This window comes from Diplotaxodon limnothrissa, linkage group LG19 (genome assembly GCF_057381915.1).
Source record: "Diplotaxodon limnothrissa isolate DT_005_m linkage group LG19, D_limnothrissa_male_GT1.1, whole genome shotgun sequence".
Lineage (NCBI taxonomy): Eukaryota > Metazoa > Chordata > Actinopteri > Cichliformes > Cichlidae > Diplotaxodon > Diplotaxodon limnothrissa.
This window is the reverse complement of record NC_140614.1, coordinates 13,156,413-13,180,359: the sequence shown is the minus strand read 5'-3', so window position 1 is coordinate 13,180,359 and position 23,947 is coordinate 13,156,413. Positions and strand designations below refer to the sequence as shown.

Genomic DNA, 23,947 nt, shown 5'->3' with positions numbered 1-23,947 from the left:
ACTGTAGAGTTTCAGCTGGCAACAGTGGATGGCACAGTGGATTGTGTTCACTGACAATGGTTTCTGGAAGTATTCCTGAGCCCATTCTGTGATTTCCTTTCCTGTTTGTGGTGCAGTGTCGTTTAAGGGCCCGGAGATCACGGGCATCCAGTAAGGGTTTACGCCCTTGACCCTTACGCACAGAGATTGTCCCAGATTCTCTGGATCTTCGGATGATGTTATGCACAGTTGATGATGATAACTACAAAGTCTTTGCAATTTTTCGCTGGGTAACACCTTTCTGATATTGCTCCACTATCTTTCTGCGCAACATTGTGGGAATTGATGATCCTCTACCCATCTTGGCTTCTGAGAGACACAATCGTGTTGCCAATTAACGTAATTAGTGTTAATTGGTCTTCCAGCTCTTCATTATGCTCAAATTTACTTTTTCCAGCCTCTTATTGCTACTTGTCCCAACTTTTTTGGGATTTGTTGACACCGTGAAATTTTGAATCAATATCTTTTTCCTTTCAAATAATACATTTTCTCGGATTGAACTTTTGATCTGTCATCTACGTTCTATTCTGAATAAAATATTGACATTTGCCATCTCCACATCATTGCATTCAGTTTTTATTCACAATTTGTTTGGTGTCCCAACTTTTTTGGAATCCGGTTTGTAATATATACAGTGCATAGTTTGGGTTTGTGGGCTTACCTAATAAAGGCTTGTAGAGGTTTGTGAGCTTGGTGAAGGAGGGAAATAAGTGTGGAAGGTAGTACTTCTTGAACAGGGTGAAGAGAAACCTGAAGCCTGTGTCCTGGTTCTCTTTGTTCTTCCATTCTAAACTGGATGCCTGGCAGACAGACAGCACAATAAGGCAGACAAGGTCAGGCTACAGAGAGAGGAGATGCTTCCAACATCACAGCGACAGTATATTGTTTGCAACACAATAGCATGAAGGTTCCTCTAAGATTAAAAAAAAAAAAAAGTACATAGACATAAACTGTTAGATCTGAGGCCAAATATGATGAAAAACTTTAGACTTAACAACTGAATTTACTTTTTATCTTACAGTGGCACAATACATGGAGGAGACCCAATCATGAAAACAAATGAAAGATGAAGCCAGAACAGAGTATGTTCACATTTGTTGAGCACTTCCATCACACGGCTGTCTATTAAAGACAGAAAAAGCATTTGCACATAAAAGGCATTTAATTTAAGTATGCAAGTGCATTTGCGCAAATTTTATAACACAACTTAATCTAGTCACTGAAAATGTTTGTGTCTGAGGAACTAACTGTACAGAACATGAGGAATTAATAGTTTAGCTGCTGACTTCATAAAACGTGCTGGGTTAAAGCTGATATTTTCATGATGAAAGAAATACTCAACTAAAATACTTTATCTAACAGTATTAGAAGGAACCCCAACAACAAGTGGGGTAAAGCAGCCATCAAGCACATCCAAGAATATCCTGCAGGCAGGGTTAGTTATGATAACATTACTATTCTTGCTGCTGTCAGACAAAGTGAGTTATTACCTGGATGACCATGTACTTAAGCAGTATTTCTAGGATATAACAGGTCAGGTCATCTGCAGCTTTTTCACCTGCCACAGCTGGAACCAGTGGGGTGATCTCCTCAGGCACCACCTTGGCTGCTCAAATCAACAGAAAGAAAGGACCCGAGTTAATGACAGAAAATAAACCTACCCAGTATTATAACTGGGTACTTTACATAATTTCAGTGGCAATCCTAAGCATGTACAAATGTAATAAAATCTATGGTCATTTAAATGTGAATACATAATGTGTAATGTGCTACTCTTTTCTCACCATCTGGGGGGTTGGAGAAAGGGTTGTAAATGATGGTGTCGAGGGTGCACGGCCCTCTGGAGGAGGGCACAGCGGGGAATCCTGGCACCAGACAGGCAAAGATGAGGAACTGCTCCTCTGCACAGTGGTCCCTTAGGGCCTGCAGCCACAGCAGGAAGAGACGGATCCCCTCACAGCGAATCTAGAAAGCGGGAGAAAAGGTCATTTTTATGCATATTCAAAAGGAGGCTAATTTTAACAATCCATTCAACTAAAAAAATATGTTCAGTCCATCTTTGTGTGCCAAGATTTTAAAAGCTCAAATTGGGCACTTACTTTGAATGAATTTCCAGTGTGCAGAAGCTTTTTGAGAATAGAACCTGGAGGATAGAAAACGTGACAACGGTCAAAAACCGCTATTCAAATTTTCTTCTGCACAACAAGGAAAGAGACAAACCGCACAAAGCTGTCATCTCGACTCAGAAGAATTGACCTTGATGGGTGGTCTTGACAAACTAGTGGGTAGAGTGGCAAGGCTTCATATTTTCCTGATGAAAATTAACACGAGTTGGCAGCGACACACATTTATGAAGCCAATCTGGTTCCACTGTAATCAAATGAGACATCGGTCTGATTGCTAAATATCTCGGGAGGAAGAGCTCTGCATGTCTGTGCGTGCGTGATTTAGGACATGCTCTTGACAGGCAGCAGTCTCTTTTGAGGACGTTGTGGGCTGGAAAACACTTTGACTGGTCCTAATATTGATTTTAAGGTGATGATTAAGATTAAGAATCGGGTTTTGTTAGTGTAAAAGCCAAACCGCTGAACAGGTGTCTTAAAGTCCTGATCAACAGGCCCTTACTGAGGGAGCTTTTGTCTGGTCTTCTCATCAGAATACTGAACACGAAAGCACAGAGCAATCCTTTCATGGGTTGTGGGCTGGGGACAGAAGGATAACAAAAAGCTGTGCACATTTCCTTCAGCATCTTAAAGGTACGAGTGAAGTACCTGTGACCCTGCATCTCCAAACTAAAAGGCCAAAACCACCAAGTCATTAATGTAATTCTTGAGCTACTCTACCCACCACAAAGAATATGTCGCAAGGTGCTGTATTTCCATTAGTAACGGTTCTGGATACAGCACACTAAAAATTATGTGAAAGAAAAAGTTAACCAGGCTGAAGTACACATATAACAGCACTGGATCTTGACCAGTGACACCTGAACTGATGTGTGGGAAAAAAAAAAATTCTATGCGAGTGCAAGAAAGGCTAAGAGGAAGCTTTAAACCTGCGCGGATTTGTGATCCAGATGGACAAAAATGGTAAATATGTCTGGGACATCCACCCAAAGATAAGTGTTGATATTTAAAATTACAAGCCTGGGGAGGGGGAAGGCAAATCTGCAACAGTGATCTCAACCTGGACTGTTTAGCTGCCAACGGCTGACGAAAAACAGTTATAATTGGGGTTATCGCTTCTTGCAAGGGTTTTCCTTTTTTGTGCAGGACTGAAATCATGCATAATTCAATTACTTATTTGCATTTCAAATGAAGTGTTAATTTGCATTTCCCATTTACATCCCCTTCTCAGACTAATTATTTCCTCCTCATTATTAAAGGTTAAGGCTTGGTCCTGGTGCCATTTTTTTGTCCTTAAGTGTAAAGAAATACAAAGCGTACACCTACCTGTCAGTTGTTACAAAGAAAACGGTTACAATTCAAGCAAGTGCAAAATGTTTGATAAAGTGGAAAAACGTTACGTGCATACCTATACTGTGAAACTGCCATCTGTTGTAGAGCTTCTCAGGCAGATTCTGCAGGATTTTCTGATGAAAAACAGGACATGTCATGATTAGCTTTAGAGGAGTGATTAGAGTGGTAGAGAACAGTACCTGCGTCAGCTGTGACAAACAATTCTGGTAGCTAGCTGATGAATGACAAATTGGGGAAAACACCCATTTATTCCAGTTATGTTTTCTGGATTTCTAAAACAAATAATTCTTTGCTGAATTTACAAGTCAAACCATTTTTGACCAAAACACACATATACATACATTTATACACAACAATGCAACAATACTTGTATCGATATTGAACCGCTCGATACAGTGCTTTCAGTTCGGTATGCATATGTATCGAACAATACAAAATGTTTTATTTATTTTATCAGCTTTTCTTCTGACGATGCTGTCTGTGTTGAGCGCTCAGTGGATCTGCGTTCGACTACTCCGCCTAGGCTGCACTGTCGAGTGCAGATCCACTGAGCGCAGCGCAAGCTAGCAAGACAGAAGCTAAGATCGTTGCAACATGGCAACTGCCTCAACGCTACCCGAAATTGAACCTCCCCCACCCTCATTCAGATCTGGCCTTTGGACCTATCTTGGTTTTCATGTGACGTATGACCCTGATGGTAAGCGCGTCATGGACAAAAGTAAAATAGTATGTCGGATGTGCCACGCAATGCTCAATCGGTGGGAACTAGTGCGTTAGCGCAGTTAGCTTGTTAACGTGTTGACGCCATCCAGCCCCACGCACGGGGCGATCCGCGGTTACTCGTTAACAGAGGTTTGCCGTGTTGTGGCGTTAACGTCATTTTAACGAGATTACCGTTGACAGCACTAGTGGGAACACAACGAATATGACTGCACATATACGCCGACAGCATCCTAGTGGAAGCAGACAAAAACAACAAGCACGCATGCTACAAACTTTACCAGAGTCATTTAGACAGCCGTTAGCACATGATTCTCCTTATGGGGACCTGATATGTTTAATATGCTGCTGAGAGTATAGCCCAGAAGAAGCGTATAGTATAGCTTTTGTTTTGGAAAGAGACATTTCTCTGTAACAAACTCTTTTCCAAAGATGAGTGATTTCTCGATCAGAGATTTATTATTTTATCCCTTTGTTGTTTCAGCAACATTACATTTAAAAACTGTACGTTTGTGTTAAAATATATATTTATAATTTTAATAAATGACAAATTAAAAAGGCATGAACCTTTTTTTTTTAATCGAAAAAAATATCGAACTGTGACACCAAAGTATCGTACCGAACCGTGAATTTTGTGTATTGTTGCACCCCTAATATATACACACATATATATTTATTTAAGCAATGCCCTCTCTCTCCACTTTGCCTAGCCTGTCAGTGAAACCCCGTGACCCGACACAGCACTCATCACCTCACCAACAACAGTTTTACAACTCAATTAGCGAGCTCTAACCTTTGAGCAGACTATCATTATTCCTCAATGCAGCGACCCGTTAACTGGGTCCCTCTGGAAAGATGAAAAAAATGCCCCGAGTCTGCAGATGTGTGCGGCTGTGCACATGCGGCTAGTTAACAGTCAGTTCATTGCGAGCAACTAATGCTCCAATGACTCACTTCTCATCAAATCCTAATGACTGACCCAGAAAGACTTCATGATTGCAATGCAGAGGTCAAGCCTGTCCTTTACTGCTTTACGTATGCAGCTCTGACCCACTCTGACCACTGAAACAGAAACTGGCAGGATAAAAAAAACTCACTGAAGTGATATACTAACAGAACTCTGTGCTTTATTAGCCATGGACATAACACTGGTCTGACAAATGGTATGAGCTTTATCTTTACCCTGTGCTTTGCCGCATTATGCTGAGAGCTGTGGTGGCCCACAAGTCATCTCAGGCTTTGAGTGTCTCCGTTTGTCAACAACTTCCTTCTTCCCTTATCATCTTTAACTTTCCCTTCTTGTCCTCTGAGACTAAATCCCCGTCATTATCAGTGACAGCAGAGAAACTGAAAGGCATACATCACTTTAAGGGGGCGCTGGATGACTATCTGTGCCATTCAACTTCTTTCTGATCCCCAGACTCGATAATATGCGTGTACAGGCGTGTGGCTGCACCTTGGTATTGATCCCAAGTGGGATTATTACATCTCCGCAAAGGCTGTGCTGGCCACCTTCATTTTGTCTCCTTATGCCAGTAGAGACATTATGCTAGTCGGTAGCACAGCAGGGTAGCCAGCTTAAGCCTTGTGTGTGTGCGTGCACACAGTAACACTGTCTCTTCACAGAGCATTAGGAAGGGAGAGTGGGAATGAGGTGGAGAAGCTAGCTCAGAAAAACTCCCTGTGGAGCTGGAATGGCGGCCGCAACAATGAAGAATTTACCGGCTGATACAAGGCGAATACAAAATCTGCAGGACTGGATGTTGTTGGAGTTACACTAATCTGCAGCCATACTCCAGCATAAATATAAGGGCATTATTGTGGTCCAACAGCAGCCTTAACACATTTACATGATCCGTACTTAGATTTCCAGCAGTAGAGCCTGAACATGACACAGAATATGCTGCTTACAGATGTGGTCTACAAGGGCTTCTAGCACCAATCACAATGCAATGCTTTTAGATGAAATGTTGTACTTTGCATATTGTTTGGGATTTCTGGCAATCATAGAGATGAATATAGCATATATGGAGGAAGGACCAAACACACTAGAGACATAACGAACTAATCTACCTTAAACTGCAGTCAAGGACGTGCAATAATGAGAAAACCAGACAAAACAGGCAAAACTCAAATTATAACACAGAGTAAGCAGTGTAGGAAATAAAGTGCAATGTATAGTGCTTGCATTCAATCAACCAAAAGCGGGCCCTGGGATTACAAACACTTATAGATGAAAAGCACAGAGAGAAGACGTCAGTTACACACACCTGCTTTGCTTATGCCACAACAGTGTGAGCCACGTAAGACTGAACAGAAATTTGACTAACATGCAAATTAAACCAAGTAAAATATACAAAACTCCAATTAAATGGTGCTTTAAGCCCAAAACACTTGTTTTTATTCTTTGTTTTTAAGAAGAACACCAAAAATATGGGAACAGTGTTACAAAACTGTTTTAATTCCCCTCTGTGGCCAGTAGATGGCAGCAACAGCACATGAGACTCCTTCAGCGCCTTAACACCAGCTTCTCATCCATCTGCTACACCTTCCTCTTTGGTTGGCAAAGCCAAGCTACAGCATTCTAGGGTCCGTTTTAAAAACTCTTCTTAATCAGGTTACGTACTAGTGACAAAAATGTTCCTATCTGTAATATTCTGGACCAACGCACAGATCATCAAGATTCATCTGCTGCTCCCCTGTGCAACCCCAAGCTACACTTTGTACATTTGCATTATGCATAACCAGTGAGGGTCCAATGGGTAAACTGCCAGTCAAGAAGAATTAGACTGTAAAACAAATCATGTAACTAAATGGCCCTGAGCACATTTTTTTTATTAGAAGCGTTAGCCGAGGTTTAGAGGAACAAAGAATATGAAGCAATTACACAAGGCCGAACAGAACTATAGATGGCTGCTCATGATAGAGACTTAAACTATGTAATTAATTACTAATTACACACCTGGGCATTTAAAAACATGCAGGTCAAAATAAATCATATGCTACGGCTGACATGAATAAATCTCAGTTTAACCTCAGAGATCTCTCTTCTCTCAGAGTCTTTTTTTTCTGCTTGATACTTGTTTTAGTGTGTTGCCATTTTGGCTGATACTATTCCTATAAAAAAAAGATTTCTCTCAGTCTGTGATCTCCAAAAACAAAAAACTATACAAAAATAGATTTATTTTGTTTATTAAAAAGTCAGTAAGTTAAGTCTCAGATCTAGATGGGGCAGCTTGACAGAGAGGATAACAAGGGGAATTCAGCCTGCTGACTCAGGTCCAGATGGCACTTGACATGTCAGGGTGAGGTCACGGAGTTTCAGGGGTCCCAAAGCTGTCCCTTAACCTGTTCCATAACCACAGCGGCACCAGTGTTCAATGCCACTGTTGTCAGTGAGAAGTCATCTCCAGTAATACAGGGGCATAAACAAACTCTTCCCCTGAGGCCTGAGAAGCTGGTTCTGGTCTTGTGACAGCAGAAAACAGAAAGAGGTCTCACGCTGGCTGTAAAACTCATTCTTTATAGTATCCTTCTACTGTGCAGCAGCAAGAAAGAGAAATGAATTACATGTAGAAAAATATTTTCTCAAACACCAACTCTTGGCTCTAATTAGCTGATATCTGATTAGCAAATAAACAATTTACGACTGCAGCTTGCAAACCAAGAATGAAAACTAAAGACATGAACACATGTCATTACAAAACAAAAAACAAAAATCACAAAAACACGAATAAAACGACTACATGACAGTAAAAAAGAAGCCCTCCTTCCTTAACTTTCTGCACTCAAATCAGAAAGTAATGAACTAAACAAGCACACTTAACTTCACTGATCAACCTCACAACCTCTGTCACATGTGTCAAATTTGGCTCTTTGTTGATCGCTAAAGGTTGTTAATAACTCTTGGCCAATCAGCAACAATGTGCGTCTCACGCACAGGTCACCTGACGAGACAGGTGGTTCTCCACAGCAGCTGGGTGCCAACAGGTTAAGACAGAGATTGAAAACCATGAATCTTTACCGAATGTAAAGAGAAGCCTGTTTATCCTTTTGGCACAAGTTTTTATTTTATAAAAAAAAGAGGAAAAGAAATTTTGTCCTTCATGTCTGAATCCATGTACAACACAGATATGGAGACACATCCATGCATCTACAGCAGATTGTGTGTCTTTGAAAGGCACATTGTGCTCACAGGGATGGAGCTATAAGGGAGTTTTATATTAAATTTTACATCTGTGTGCAGCCACTAGCCTACCAGCAGAACTGTAATTAGAATGTATTGTTTTGCTTGACCTTATTTTATAAAGGCTAATAAGATTTTTTGTGGACATGTTCGCATGCAAAAGGCCACTCCAAACAAATTAATTTATTTGATTTAATTAATTGAAGTACAACAATAAACTCTATATGCCTGGCCCTGACGCAACACTCATTTTCCCCAGTGAATTTTTGGGAAACGGCTCCTCAATTCAGATTTCCCGACTCGGAGCAGACAAACCCCGAGTTAGCAATCCAAGATGGCGGCAGTGAATGTAAACAGTTGTGAAACTGTAAACCTTTGAATCTGTACTGCCACTGTTGTGTATTTGTGACTTAGTAAAGAAGCCATACACAGAGCACTGACCAGGCTCTATCTACGAATGTCTTTTTTAAACACAAAAGTAGTATTACTGCTGCACTGCGTGTGATGCGTGAATGACTCCAGCATGCCAAGAACAGAAACAAATCCTGTTTTTCCTCGCTTTTTCTGGAACGTGCCAACTCATGTGTGATGTCATGAATTCTGATATCAAAGTTCCAACATACCTGGAACGTGGCCTCTTTGTTGGTCAGTCTGTAGGAAGAACCAGTACCAACCCCTGCTGGCCTCAGGGATTGGTATTGGTTGGTGTGCATGCTGCCGGCTGTAACCCATAATTTCCTTCAGAATTAATAAAGTATTTCTGATTCTGATTAAACTACCCAAATGAACTGCAATTTAAAAAAAAAAAAAAAAAAAAAAAAAAAAAAAGCATGATTACTAAATCTATAGTAGTTTACCCTCTTTCATTGATTGTGATACTGGTGAGGTTTTAGGTTTAGGTTGTGCACAAACTGCCTCAGATTTCTGCAGCTGAACAGCCCATAGGTTTCATGATTCCCACCTGCCCATTTCCAATTTCACTCTCACACAGAGGATAGTTTCTTCTGTGTGAATTTACAGCTGTTCAATGTTCTGTCCATGTTCTATGACAACCATCACATTGACTTCATCACATTTGTTTCTGTGTATTTGTTGCTAATGTGCCTGATTTGTATGGGAGTTACTGCCTAGGAATCAACTAACCATCAATCACCTTGGAAGTCTCCACTGAATTTGTCATTTGCAGGAACAGATAATGATTAAAGTGCAGCAGATGTTAATGGCTAGGCAGTGGAGTATTTTCACATTTCGATCAATAAATTCAGAACTTCTAATCAAACTAAGTGTTCGCTCTCTCAAGCTGTGAATGACTAGAAAAACTGCTAACGTTACTTCAAGCCTCCGCCTACACGGTCAAAGGAGCCAAACACAGTTTTTTCTGCGGATGTTATACACTGAAAACTTTTCGTTTGAATTATTTTTAACAGCATGTATCATAGCAACACGTATTCAAAAACATAAAACATGTTTTAACATAAAACACAAACAGTTGCCAAGAGAGTTCAAAGCCTTGTGGTCATACTAAGGCAATCCTTTGATTCAACATTGACTAACTATTAAAGTTAAACAAAATAAATAAATGTTATGTCGCTTTTTATGGGGTAAAATCTTTAATCAATATCAAAATAAAAGATGCTGAGAACACGACTGCATCCTCAGAAATGTGGTTGCATTCCCATAAAGACTGCCATGGTATGATGCCTCTGTGGAAGCAGACAAAGAAATCCTGGAAGGGAGTGATGGCTGCTGGTGGGATGGGGGGGTGGAGTGGACCAGCACAGTTTAGGCAGAGGAACAAAAGATTACCCCCTCTAGACAGCCATTACTCAAACGGGCCCAGCATGGGAGATCATGCTCCCCCACAGCAACTCATGAAAAAGGGGTTGCATACCTCATCAAGACAGCAAAGTAATCCCCACATAGCCAGCTCGAAGGAAACAAACTGGGGACGTGGACTGTATATATCAGGCAGATGTGAGGGACAGGTGAGAGCGTGAGGGACTACGTTTCACATTCCTGAAGAGAGGAGTGTAAACGGGGTTCTCCAGGGAAACTCATACAAAGAACATGAGAAGTGATGTTGAGATGTCCTGTTCTTCTTACCCTGTCATACAGCATTAAAGTGTGACTCTAAGCACTGTGCTGCAAACTTGCTTTTGTCCCAGCCATTATCCACTCGTAGGCCACGCTACAAAATCCTCTGACACTTGCTGGACAAAAGCTGCCATGTTTTGGCCGGGCGATTCCCATCACTTATGTTAACAATGGCCGTTTACACAAAGTATTATCCTGCACTGAGAGAAGGTGTATGACACACGTGGCATAAATGTAAAATTCCCATAAGAAATATATTACATTACTGTGCTTGTTGTAGAAATAATTTATGAGGGAGCAAAATGCCATTGCCTCGAAACACTGTTTTAATTAATTTTCTGCTGCACTGCCACATCTTTCGTTGCATAATATTACACATTTTCTTCAAGTATGCATGTTCGAAGTACATGCACTGATATCACATTGACGAAAAAATTCTTAATGTAATGTGGTGTGACGAGAATGTCCACACAGTGCAGCACAGCTCAGGATCAAGGCAACCCTGTATCTGTCCTGCCCACATTAGTCAAAGCAAGCTTATCTTCTCAGTGCATGGGTAAAAGCACACAGCGTCACAGGCAGGGGCTAAAAGGGGAAAAATGAGGGTTAAGCTGCTTTCAATATTAGTTCTCTCTGAAAAGATGACTCCATAAATATGTAGAAGCCATGAATCCAGGCTTTATTTACAGGTCAAATGACTGGATGTGTGCAGACAGACACTGTGGGTTTCTAGGTAAAGAATAGAGAGAACTGAATGGAAATGTTGAACTGAATGATAACATTTTTCTGTTTTGATCAGAAAATAATTTCTGGTATGATCTGCAGGAGAGGGGCATCGGCACAAGTGTTAATTCTAAAGAAGATTGACAGACTGAAAGAACACCAGCAGGAAAAACGATGAGCAGCCAGACACATAGGGAAGCATTTCAGAGCATGCATGAAGTACACGATGCATCACCCAGACAGCACCGAAAACGTAATGTGATTACACGAAAACACTGAGCCCAATTTGCATTTGATATGCCCGACTAAAAAAAACCCCCCAAAAAAAAAACAAACCCAAAAAACCCCAACAACATAGTAATCCATCGCTCAAGACAGACTATAGCAGTTAAGGATCCTTGGCAGCGCTTCCCTAGCTGTGACTTGGTGTAATTTAAGGAACCCCCTGATACTGCTCCCAGGTGATGACAAAATTTAGGGCAAGGCATACTGTACCAAAAGAGACAAACAGACTGCCCCACAATTTGATCTGCTGCCATCCTAACAGCCCTGCCCTGAGCAAATGTAACCGGAGAGCTCACTGTTTGTATTGGAAACTCGAGCTGCCTTTGCAGTCAGGTGGGAAAACAAGGTAGGGGACTTTAACCTGCATGTGCAACATAAAAGTGCTCAGCAAAAACAGAGGGAGGGGCTAGAGAGCCAACAGCATGCTGTGCATGCAGAGATGAAACACACCTCTGATTTGCATGCACGCCTGGATTTTAAAAACAAGTGGACTGAATGGCAGCGTAACAATGAGGCCTTAGAACAACCTGCTATTGATCTACAGACTCTATGAAGTGAATTCAGGACGTAGCAGGTGATTCTACTCCCCGAGTTTACCTGGAAATACCAGCTGGAGATATCAACATAAAAAACAACAGAGCACTTACTTCAAAAATAAAGAGGATAGAGTCCAGCTCCTCCCTTTGAGATTTGTTCCCTGAAGCACAAAGAATACACGTTTAGTACAAAGTTTTTAAAACATTTTACCTGAAGCTATGCTGCATAGAGCTTCATCAATAATGCAAAAATAATATGGGCCATTGCATAAACATTCATTTAAATGAACGTGTATGACCATGAGACCGCAGTCCCAGTGGGAATGAATGAAGGCAAGCTCAATCCACTCAGTTACACTAAACATAATCAGATTGATTCTCTAAGTACCGCTGCTCTGGAAATGTGGGGCAAACGGAAAATAACCTTTGCTGTAGCACAGAGGGCAAAGAGAGGGTTAATTATTGAACCGACAGTGACAGCAGCAGCTAAATAGTTCATGTGCAGTTTATTACAAAAAAAGCTTTTACTCACCTTTTTGTTTTAAGTTGCTTTCCAGTGTAATGAAATTTTCATAGAAGATAAAATAAATCTGAGAACTGTTGCTCTCAAAGAATGTCTTCAACTCACTCTTGTCAATGATATCTGGGGGAAAAGAAAAAGAAACTCAATCAACTTTAGTCAGTGAGAATATAAAATAATAATTAAATAAAAAAGAAACAACAATCACTTTTATTCAACAGTGTATTCAACGTTCAAGGTTTGTTAATGTAGAGATTTTCCCCTGTAGTCTGTTTTGAGAAACCTGGATGCTTTAATGTTGTCTGTGTGACACTAATCACAGGAGTGACAGTGAGTTCCCATTAGTTCCCCATTTAAACAGAAAACTACATACATTTTAAAACAAAGCAAATTGCTTCACTTCCTTAAGCAGTGTAACTTCTCCCACTCCTCACCTGTAGCCACGGGAGAGAACTGTTTTTTTTGGGGACGTTGAGAAACTTTTTACCCCGATCTACAATTTCACAATTTGAAAAGTGAAAGATTTCTAAATGATGCTTTTACTGTGAAATGTGCATTTTATCCAACAAAGACACAATTTTTGTATTGTTGCCTCTGTGGTGGCGCACAGAGGCACATCCGTGCATTGGTACATAAATTATAATAAGTAACTAATAAGTAATACATGTTAAGCTGGCACTACAATGAATAGACCGATTCCGGTGCCACCATGTTGCACCTCAACCGACTACAGTGGTCCTTCTGCTCTGGAGCCTCAGCCTGGTACAAGGTTCTGGTTAGCTTGCAATCAATCTCCTAAACAGAAGGCAAACAAGCTGCAGTCCATCACAGTGAAATGGATGCCGTCTAATAAATTCATCCACCCATCCAACCGCTTATTTAACTCAATCCATCTCAGCAGTTATGGTGCAAAAGGCGCAGTGAACCACGCACCGGTCCACTGAGATCTGGCAGAGGGACAGAGAACCTTACCTTCTCCCATATACATGCACCTATGGCTAATTAACCTAAAATGCCTTTGGGAGAGAACCAGAGTACTCAGAAGGTCCCACAGGCACAGGGAGAACACAGAAACTCTACACATAAAGGGCCCAGTCGACTAGGAGGTGCAAACCCAGAACCTTATTGTGAGGAATCACTTTAAGGTTCTGCTTAAGCTAAACGAGTCGCAAAATATACTTTTTGTAGCTCCCAAAGGCAAAGTCCATGTGAGGAATACAATGCAAAGCTAAGAGCACTTAATCTAAAGAATGGTAGTCACAGTTTAACATGGAGACAAAACATACTTGCAAACCAAATAAATGTTAAAGAAAATATCAGTTTGTGATTTTTTCCCCCTTTTGTTTCCTTCTGTTTTTTCAAGATTGCAAAACTCTCAGACAATATGAGGCCATTGTTTCAGTTACTGCTGTGATGAAAGTCTCCTCCATGTTTCAGCCAGTAATACTTTGAGTTCATCTACACTGGAGGATGAATAAATGAGATGACTTTTTTCCTCCATGCCATCCAATAGGGCTCTTTGGGATTTAGGTCAGCACTCAGGAAGTGCTATTGTAAGACAGATTTTCTCCTGGGCAAAAATACACTTTAACAGGCAGCTGGGATGCTGGAAGAGACACCTCTGCTTGATATTTAACTAATACACATGTTTAAGCTTCCTCAAGCATTAATCTATCTATATTTATTTACAGCTGTGGTAAATGTGTTTTTCAATGCATTAAATAGCAGTTTAGTCACACACACACACACACACACACACACACACACACACACACACACACACACACACACACACACTGTTGAAAACTATAATTTCCCCATATACATTTCCCAAAAATGATTCCTGGCAAAACAGAGCAATTAAGCTTCACCTTCTGTTCCAATTCTCCCTCTACTAAATGGCAAATTGGAAAACTCCCTGAAGCTGTCCAACTCCCGGGGACTGCTGGAATGATGAATTACGTGACAAAGACAAAGCTTTGCCCTGAGATCAAAGCAGGGATAATGAAGATGCATGATGAGAAAACTGAGTCAAAGTAATGAGTGTTTTACATTTTTAGCCTCGATTTAGGAAAAAATAAATAATCATGTCATCATGGGTGAATCCCTAGTGACGCTGCTGTTTGACAGTTAGATGTATAATGTAACGACTAATTGGTGACACACAGTGAGATGACACCGACTTTCTACCCGACCCAGTTTTACTACCATCAATGCTTTACAGTTACCTTAGCTTGCCCATAATTACTGTAGACTAACAAAACTACCTGATGATATCCGCAGATAGGCAACCTCCCTGCCAGCCAGCAGCTAGCAATTTAAACCAGTGTAATGCAGCTATTATCAGCCCATTGCTGTAGAAACAGATGCTTGTTTTCAACTGAGAAAGCACAAGAAGATGTACATGAAAAAAAAGAAAAGCTACATTAATCCCATGAGGCTAAGATTCATTAATCATGAAACAAAACAGTGAAGCATAACCAAGAATAGCTCCATCAGGAAATTCAAATGTCTGTATTATTTTAACTACCGGTAACAGACTTTTGATTTCGTTAAAAAACACAGGGATAAAAGGGGGAGATTTTTTTTAGGTTTTTATTTCAGCTAATTTTTAACCACTAAAAACAGTTGTAAAGAGATGCTGGAAAATGTAGGATAACAAAAAAATAATACTAATTAAAAAAAAGATTATTATTCCAATTTTCCCATTTCCAATCCAAATCTAAACTGATTTTAGGTTATAGATTAGATTTAGACTATCAGACTGTTTTAGATGAGCCAATCTTAATCACAAAACACATTGAACTGAAGGAATTAGCTCCGGTCAACTGCACTGTTATAAAAATAACATCCAACACTAAAATGATTTAAAGAAATCTAATGAACCTTAGTCTCCAGTCACACATGCCTATAGCCAGCCACCAGTTGCTATGGAAAAAAAAAAATTCCTTGAGTGGTTGCAAGTGGCTGCAGGCAGTTGCTGCAAAATCAACTACTAAAGCCCCAGTCGCATGATTTAGCAGTAAAGACAACTATTACTTTAAAGTAGAATGTTCTCCATAAGGTAACAAGTGCTTGCAGACAAATGCATCTTGCATGAACACTATGGGCCAACCCAGGAATCTGCGAGACCAAAGAAATCACAAGGTCAATCAAAACATACTCTGTGACCGATTTAACCCAGAGACAGCCACCAACCTCCAGAAAACACTCGCTAACCACTGAGGCAAAACAGAGTGAGACTGCAGATGAAGAAGGCTGAAATAAGCCTTCAATGGAAGAGTGCCTGGGCTCTCCCTTAGAGCTACAGTGAGAAGCTTGGTCACTTGGGAGCGGCTCAGAGTAAAGTAGCCCCAGATGCACAGGGGGAAATATTCTAGTTATCCAGAATCAGAAATGTTGCACAGAATAATACACCAAACCTTTTTAAAGGCTCATGTTGCTCAGTTTGGCGTTTCTCTGCTACTAGGGCTGGTCGATATAACAATATATATCGGATGACGATATAAAAACATCTATCGTTTCATTTTACGCTATTGTTTGTTTCGTGGTGTCGCAAAATAAACTGTTTACGGCAATATTTTTTTCATCGTTTTGATGGCCACTGTAGTGGCTATATTCATTTCTTAAAGTTCTCTCTTTCTCTTATATTTAATATAACCACACTACGGATGGACAAGCGCCTGTTTTTTTGAGTTGTCGTTAGCAACAACGACGGTAAAACCATCGCATGTCCGCTTGTTTATTTTCCACATTAACCTTTCACAATAAAGCTCAAGATCCTGTTGAGAATTTTCAAAATAAACGGAATCACATGAAAAAGTATGCAGAATATTGACGGGTGAGAAGCAAAAAAAAAAAAAAAAAAAAAAATAGTTGTCAGGTGCTAAAAAATAAACCTTACACTCAGAACAGGCTTTTCCCCGCAGCACGCTGTGTAATAAATACAAAGAAAACGGCGGCCTTTACAACTTATGGCTAAAAAAGTGTAGTTTCATGCATCGGTTAGAACACTCGACTCCAGGTACACGACGCCCAGCTGGAAACACTTCACCTACCCGAGATTCACAGAATTTACAGAAAATATTAAATTTTTTGTGATTTATATTGTTATTGGGACGATAGATGTTTTATATCGGGATATGAGATTTTGGTCATATCGCACAGCCCTATCTGCTACCCTATCTAGTTAGTGTGAACCATAAAGAATGATTATAATACTGTTTAATGTGAGTTTAGTGTATCTGACGGACGAAAGCCAAACCAGTTCCACACCACTGAAGTTGAAGCATTTTTACAAACCAGTTCTGGTTCATCCGTTTCATTCAACGATACGCTTTCTCCCTTCTCATTCTCCATCGCCGCCATGCTTTTTCCACCATGTGCGTATGAAAACAAAGGCACTGCACATGCACGTTTTACCCATATTCTATCGCAATATTTAATTTTCTTATCATTGCCCAACATTATACCAGTATTACTGTGAACAGTATGGTATGGCTCAGCCCTACTATCCACGTTACTATTTTAGAAATCAAAGTTGTTATGCACATTTGTATAACATCATTCCCCTAATTCCAATCTTTCAATCACTTCCAAAAAACAAAAAAAACAAAAAAGGGTTTATTATCTGGCTCAATGAGTGTCTGTGTCTGGTAAACCGTGAGCCCATGGGCTGTAGTAACGTCACAAGCTTTTAAAAAGTGAGCTTTTAGGACATGCTGCATATGAATGCTGCTAATGAAAAGCTGAGAATGACCTCTAATATAAACAAGCCCCTAACAATAATCAAACAAAACATGCAAAGTCATAGTGGAAGCAGGGCTGACACGTTATCATTTAGAACAGAACAGCCGCTTTAATGACAAGAACATACACAAGTCAGTGCACATCAGAAAACTAAAGGTATACTTTTCCCCCCCTATTGTAGGATCTGTACACCTAAGAATATAAGACAAACTTGTCCCTATACATTATTATTAGTTAGTAAAACTGTACAGAATATATTTGAAATAAGATTAAATGGACAGGCATTGGGGAAAACCATTTAAAAAAATGGCTAAATCAGCAAAATGCAGAGGATGGTAGCTGCCCACTTGACAACCCTAGCTCTACTATGTGTTATCCTTTGAAGCTAGTGCAAGAACCCACAGTCACCTCTGAGCACAGGAAGAATGAAGGATTATTCACTGCTTTCCCAGTAGCTTTGAAAACATGGAAGAAGTGCAGATGCACAATCTTTAACTTGGATTCAGCACATTGGCCTTAACATGTCCTGTGTATAATAAACAGTAAGAACTTGACCTTACAATATAAAAGTGCCCTGAGATGAAACTATGTGTACTTAAGAGCTCTGTGGATAAAATACAATTAAAAAAAAAGTCTTCATATCAAACAGATTAGATTAGAAAATCATGTACCTGTAATGTAAGACGGAGAAAGAAAAGAATTGTGTAACAATTCATCACTAAATGCCTCTAAATTAAATATTATTGGCTGCTTCATATGTTTATGGTGCTGGGTGAATTTCATACATCAAGCTGTTGTGATACTAGTCTGCGCTCTTCAGCAGTGGGTAAGCCAACATCCTTAAGCCCTTAAGGATGTTGGAAAAAGCTGACAGTCATCTGCCTACAAGTACTAAAGTTCAGATAAAGAGCCTAGATGTGATTGGGAGTGTATACAATCCCTCCTAACAGACCTACTGTCCAGGCTACATGGAGAGGGTTAATGCATTAAAATTCAGTAATGAGAATACTCTAATATCTGATCACACTGCCAGCTACTAATGGTCTGCTAAGCCATTAATGATTTACAGAAAGAGAGGAACTTTATTTCTTATGCTTGCTACATCAGGACTTGCTTTTTATGAAAGAAATGTGTTAAATGAAAGAATGAAATTGTTCAATAGCATCCAGCAATGTGAGAAGATATCCAACATCATCAGGTAACAGGATGTGGACAGAAAGCGACAGAACCTGCTCTCCAGACCCAGGAATGCTGGGGATAACTCTGTATCCTCCGATTCCAACAAAATAACTCAGTCCTTTGAATGACACGCCTCCATCTGTCATTCTCCATCTGCTCGCGTCAAAAACAGGAAATGAAATGATAATGAAATGCAATCAGCCAAATAATGAGATAGGAAGGCAATGCATGGTAGCATGGAGATACAACACAGGAATTAGTGTTGAATTAATCAAGAATCATACTGGGTAAAAACGCTCTAACTTTGGCAGTGGCAACATGACTGGTGATAGACATGCTTATACAATTTATGAAACTGCTGTTAGAAATGTCTCTCACACACGCCTTTAGGGTTTATTGAAGAAGTTCAAAAACACAATAAAAATGGGTGAATGAAACAATTTTATTGGTGAAAAGAGTAAACGGGGTGTGGCCAAACTGGTTCGAGCTGAGTTTCACAAACGTTCAAAGTGCACAACAAACTCTGAGACAGAGTCAAGAAACAACAAGATCATATCTGGCTGGGTATCTGCAGGCCGAGGGCAGAAATCTAAGGCTGACACACACGCACACGCGCGCACGCACACGCGCGCACGCACACGCGCGCACGCACACACACACACGCACACACACACACGCACACACACACACGCACACACACACACGCACACACACACACACACACACACACACACGGTCTGATAAATCTCAATATCTGCTGAGACGCACAATTTAGTGCCGACTGTATAAATCTAGAGAGCTAAACTGCCTTCAAACGTCAAATGCCGAGTTCATGCCACAGGTGCTATTTTGTTCCTTCCAGTTACTGTTTATTTTCTGATAAAGTGCCCAATAAGGCTTCATACTCACATAAAGCCTTTTTTGGTTGCATAAAATGCAGTAAAAATGACTTGTGGGGATCACCAAGTCAGCCCTATTAAACAAACAATTGCATGAACACTCTTCTAAATGGTGCTGACAGTGATAAGTTAATGATTCGGAGATCTGCAATTTTCTACAATGGAATTAATAAATACATGCCAAACACATCAGCCATGCCAGGTTTGGCTCGGAGGACACAGTTCTCCATTGTGATGTTTCCTGTTAACTGTCAGGAAAGGGCAGATGTTCCACCCCTGTGTGAAACGACCAGCTGCAAAACAATAATATGCAGCCAGAGCTAAGAGCCATAATCTTATATACTGCACAGCCGTTAAACACAGTATCTTCTCAAAATGTTCAGTCTAATACTATCAGCTCATCCTCCTGTCTAAAAAAATTAATTTAAAAAATGACAGATTATACCTTTACTTTCTGATCTTTGGCAGCGCTGTTATCGGATAATTCATATCATCGTCATGACATGAATGAGGCTTCCTTACATCTTACTGTGACTTCTACAACAAAGAGACCGAGAGCTGCTATGGTGAGAGTGGTTGGAAATACCCCAAACAGTGTTCAAGTGTTATCTAACGCTTTTGCACATCCTTTGATGCATAACCATTTCAAATAAGGTGGAAAAATGAACAGCAGCCACCCGCTGGGTAAAGCAGAACAGTCTCAAGTTTTAGCTGAATAATTGGTGTGCTCTTCTGCTGTTTGCTCTTTGAAGGCGATGGGCCACGATGCGCCACTCTGCCTACTCCCCTGTTTAAAGTTAATCAGCAGACAACACATCCAATAAAAACTGACATTCAGTGTAACAGGTTTTGTTAAACCACATTTAAGTCTCTGGGTAAATTCCAGTGTACGCCACTTATTTCAATTAAAGCTGAATCATTAGTATGCCACGTCATACACAAAAAGCAGTCGAATAAAGCCTTTGATCAGACACACTCTCATTTGCATTAGTCCTGGGCTAGCTAGCACTGCAGGTGCACTATATTCTTGCCAGAAAGGAGATGAGAGAGAGAAGAGACTGATATGTGCCCTTGGCTGAATGCTCACATTAGACACAGAGGACTCTTTAAGGGCCCCGGCACGGATGCCTGGAGGCTGCCAACACGTAGGAGCACAGATATGGCATGCCAGCTAAAGGAGAAGGCGACAAATGCACTATGGATGCCATTATACTTCCCAAATTTAGAGAGACTGCAGGAGATTGATCATAATAAAGATACGCCTGTTCCTTGAGGATTTCTTGAGAATATTCAGTTCTTTAACCAGTTCAAACATTTTTCATTTATTTATAAGTATTTATTATTGAATAATAACTGCAAAAGTCAGCAGCAATACCCTTAGCTATTCTACTCAAGTACCTTAGCTATAAAATATTCCAATTAACAAAATGCATTTAAGTAAGAATATTATTACCGTCATCCTTCCAGAAATAATGGAAATTCTATATGAATATGAAGCCAATTATGGACACTACTTAAAATCTGTTTTTTTCTGCTCCCCATCCTGCTCCGTGGCTGTTTGCATGTTGAGCTACGATCCTCCACTAACAGACAGCATGATTCACAGAGCCGCCCAAATGCTATTTGATCATTCTTAGTCAAGTTAACTTAGTGAAAGCGGTGACAGTGTGTCTCAAACAGTTATCATGGCTGCTACCAGTGGTCACAGTAATTAGTTACAGTAATTACATATGTCAGGCAGGAAATCCAAAGTGTGGAATCATTTTGAGAGAGTGGAAGAAAACCCTAAGAGGGTGACATACTAAGTCTGCACGCAAACAGTCCTCTTATTTGTTGACAGACATCAAACATGACATTTGAAACATGTAAGTGGACCAACATGAGCCCAGTCTTTCTATTCAACATGTTTTAATGTTGAATAAAAAAAAAACTTAAAAAAAAAAACTTGTCAGTTATTGCACTGCATTCAGAAAAAAAAATGCTGCTGATAAAACAATACTGGTAACATTTTGAAAGGCTTTGTGTCGAGGGGACATTTTTCTTATAATGTGGTACGGCCTTTACAATATTATTTAACAATGTCTGTCTTAGCACTGGAAGTGAAACCATTTGTGCTCCACCCAAAATAAATACTGACATAATAAAATTATTTTTGTCAACAAATGCTGCCAATCAAAGGGAAGCCAGGGGCAGCATTAATGCAGTGCTGATGGAAACTTACTATTAAGACATGCAACAATACTTGAATACCTTTGGAACAAACTAAAGATATAAAGTCAGTGTGCAGAGTTTGAATGTTTTATACTTAGTTAAAAACAATCTAAAGGCAGACAACAAAGGACAGACCTGCTGCCGTCAGCTGGTTTCATTTAAGTGTAAGGTTAACAGATTTCAACCATTTCTAAAGTATCTCAGTAACTGCTAATAAGCTCAAGAGTATGCCAAGTTACTCTAACTTTTTTTGTGGCTGTCTGTGCTAAAAAAAAAACTTAAAAAAAAAAAACTTGTCAGTTATTGCACTGCATTCAGAAAAAAAAATGCTGCTGATAAAACAATACTGGTAACATTTTGAAAGGCTTTGTGTCGAGGGGACATTTTTCTTATAATGTGGTACGGCCTTTACAATATTATTTAACAATGTCTGTCTTAGCACTGGAAGTGAAACCATTTGTGCTCCACCCAAAATAAATACTGACATAATAAAATTATTTTTGTCAACAAATGCTGCCAATCAAAGGGAAGCCAGGGGCAGCATTAATGCAGTGCTGATGGAAACTTACTATTAAGACATGCAACAATACTTGAATACCTTTGGAACAAACTAAAGATATAAAGTCAGTGTGCAGAGTTTGAATGTTTTATACTTAGTTAAAAACAATCTAAAGGCAGACAACAAAGGACAGACCTGCTGCCGTCAGCTGGTTTCATTTAAGTGTAAGGTTAACAGATTTCAACCATTTCTAAAGTATCTCAGTAACTGCTAATAACCTCAAGAGTATGCCAAGTTACTCTAACTTTTTTTGTGGCTGTCTGTGCTAAAAAAAAAAAAAAAAAAAAAAGGAAGCAGAGTTAATATATAACTTCTTCTAAAACTATTTAATATATCTACAGTATCCACACTATTAAAATGGGACATAACAAACACGTAGAGTCAATTATCAGTCCTAAAATTCCACGTTCATGAATGTAAATGAAGAAGAAGACAAAACAGGAAAACATATCTCCTGTAGGAAGTTCTTTGCAACCCACAGAAGGTTGATATTTGACCAAAGTGAAACAAAGTTAATCATAAATCTGCTGCAACCAGCAGAGAAGGACACATCTGTCACATGATGCAATAAGGAGCAATCAGTGTGAGGCACATTTGAGGCCTTGATAGCACACAGTGAACATTTGTGTTACTAAATGCGCTCCAGGCTTTGCCAATCTACAGATGTCAATCATAATTTGATGCTCGCTGGGACAGAATGATTTTCCTTATCAGGGGGTCTATTAGAGCCATTTGTTTTATTACTGACAAGACTCGTCTTCTATGGATTGCTTCGGCCATTAAAGCTTTTATTTTGCAGCACTGGGCAAATGTACAAGTGGTTGGCTGATTGTGAGCTTAGCTTAAGAAAATAAATAAAATATTTCCAAACTTTATGTTTATGGTTGAAACAGACATTTACTCATCATAATCTTTCAAACTTATAAAACTGTATTTTAGATACAAGATCCACAAAACTGACATGATCTAACAGACATGTCCAATATCAGAATATCCTGTCATTTGTCAGAGGCACTCACACCTTGCTGACTTGTATATTAGCCAATGCTTCACTGATCAATTGGTGGACCCATAACTAACATGGTGCTAGGGTAAAGCAACACTGCAAAGGCTGCCACACTCTCAAAGCATCAGCTATACTCATGGAAGACCATAAATTAAATCTCATCAGGCTTGTCATAACATGATGTAACATGATGGTGTGGATAAAAACTAGAGTCCTATTTAGACGTATTATTTATGGTTGAGGGTGTAGAGCTTCATTAAATCAATCACAAGAATGAAACTGTGATGAAAAAGGACTTTCCTCCAATCCCATCACTTTTGGCCCATGTCATTTCATTATGGTGCCACCATGCCAAACACTGCATGAATGCCTCTTGACTTGCAGTTAGTGTCTAGCTGTGTAACAGATTGGGGCCTATGAGTCTACAGAGAGCACAGTGTGAAGTGGTCATGCTACAACTGGCAAAGCCTGACCTTATCCCAGTCTGAGCCCACACATTAGAAAACAGCTTATCGCAGAACTGAGCTGCTAAACTGGCAACACTCACTCTTCCTCTCCACGCACCACCTTTACTTTTATTGAGAGCTGTGGAAACGAAAGACCAAACTGAAACAAGCAGACAGGTAAAGACGCAACAGCTGACCACAAGGCAAGGTCACATGAACACCTGCAAGTGTGTAACCCCAAACAGAGGTTCTATTTTCATTGAATATCAATTTGTCACTGACTATTTTTGAAACAAACACCAGCCTCGATTGTGCTTTA

General features: G+C 39.9%; 1 protein-coding gene across 3 annotated transcripts in view; it reads right to left on the bottom strand.

Annotated features, from left to right (window-relative positions):
- ralgapa2 (Ral GTPase activating protein catalytic subunit alpha 2) overlaps window positions 1-23,947 on the bottom strand; it is a 96,111-nt gene that overhangs the window by 65,776 nt on the left and 6,388 nt on the right. For all 3 annotated transcript variants that reach the window (XM_085343295.1, XM_085343293.1, XM_085343294.1), the window contains exons 2-8: window positions 12,592-12,702; window positions 12,171-12,220; window positions 3,571-3,628; window positions 2,139-2,182; window positions 1,824-2,004; window positions 1,530-1,645; window positions 701-839 (exon numbers count right to left, since the gene is read on the bottom strand). In XM_085343295.1, the coding sequence (XP_085199421.1) occupies window positions 701-839; window positions 1,530-1,645; window positions 1,824-2,004; window positions 2,139-2,182; window positions 3,571-3,628; window positions 12,171-12,220; window positions 12,592-12,702 (699 nt within the window). The remainder of the gene's footprint in view (window positions 1-700; window positions 840-1,529; window positions 1,646-1,823; window positions 2,005-2,138; window positions 2,183-3,570; window positions 3,629-12,170; window positions 12,221-12,591; window positions 12,703-23,947) is intronic.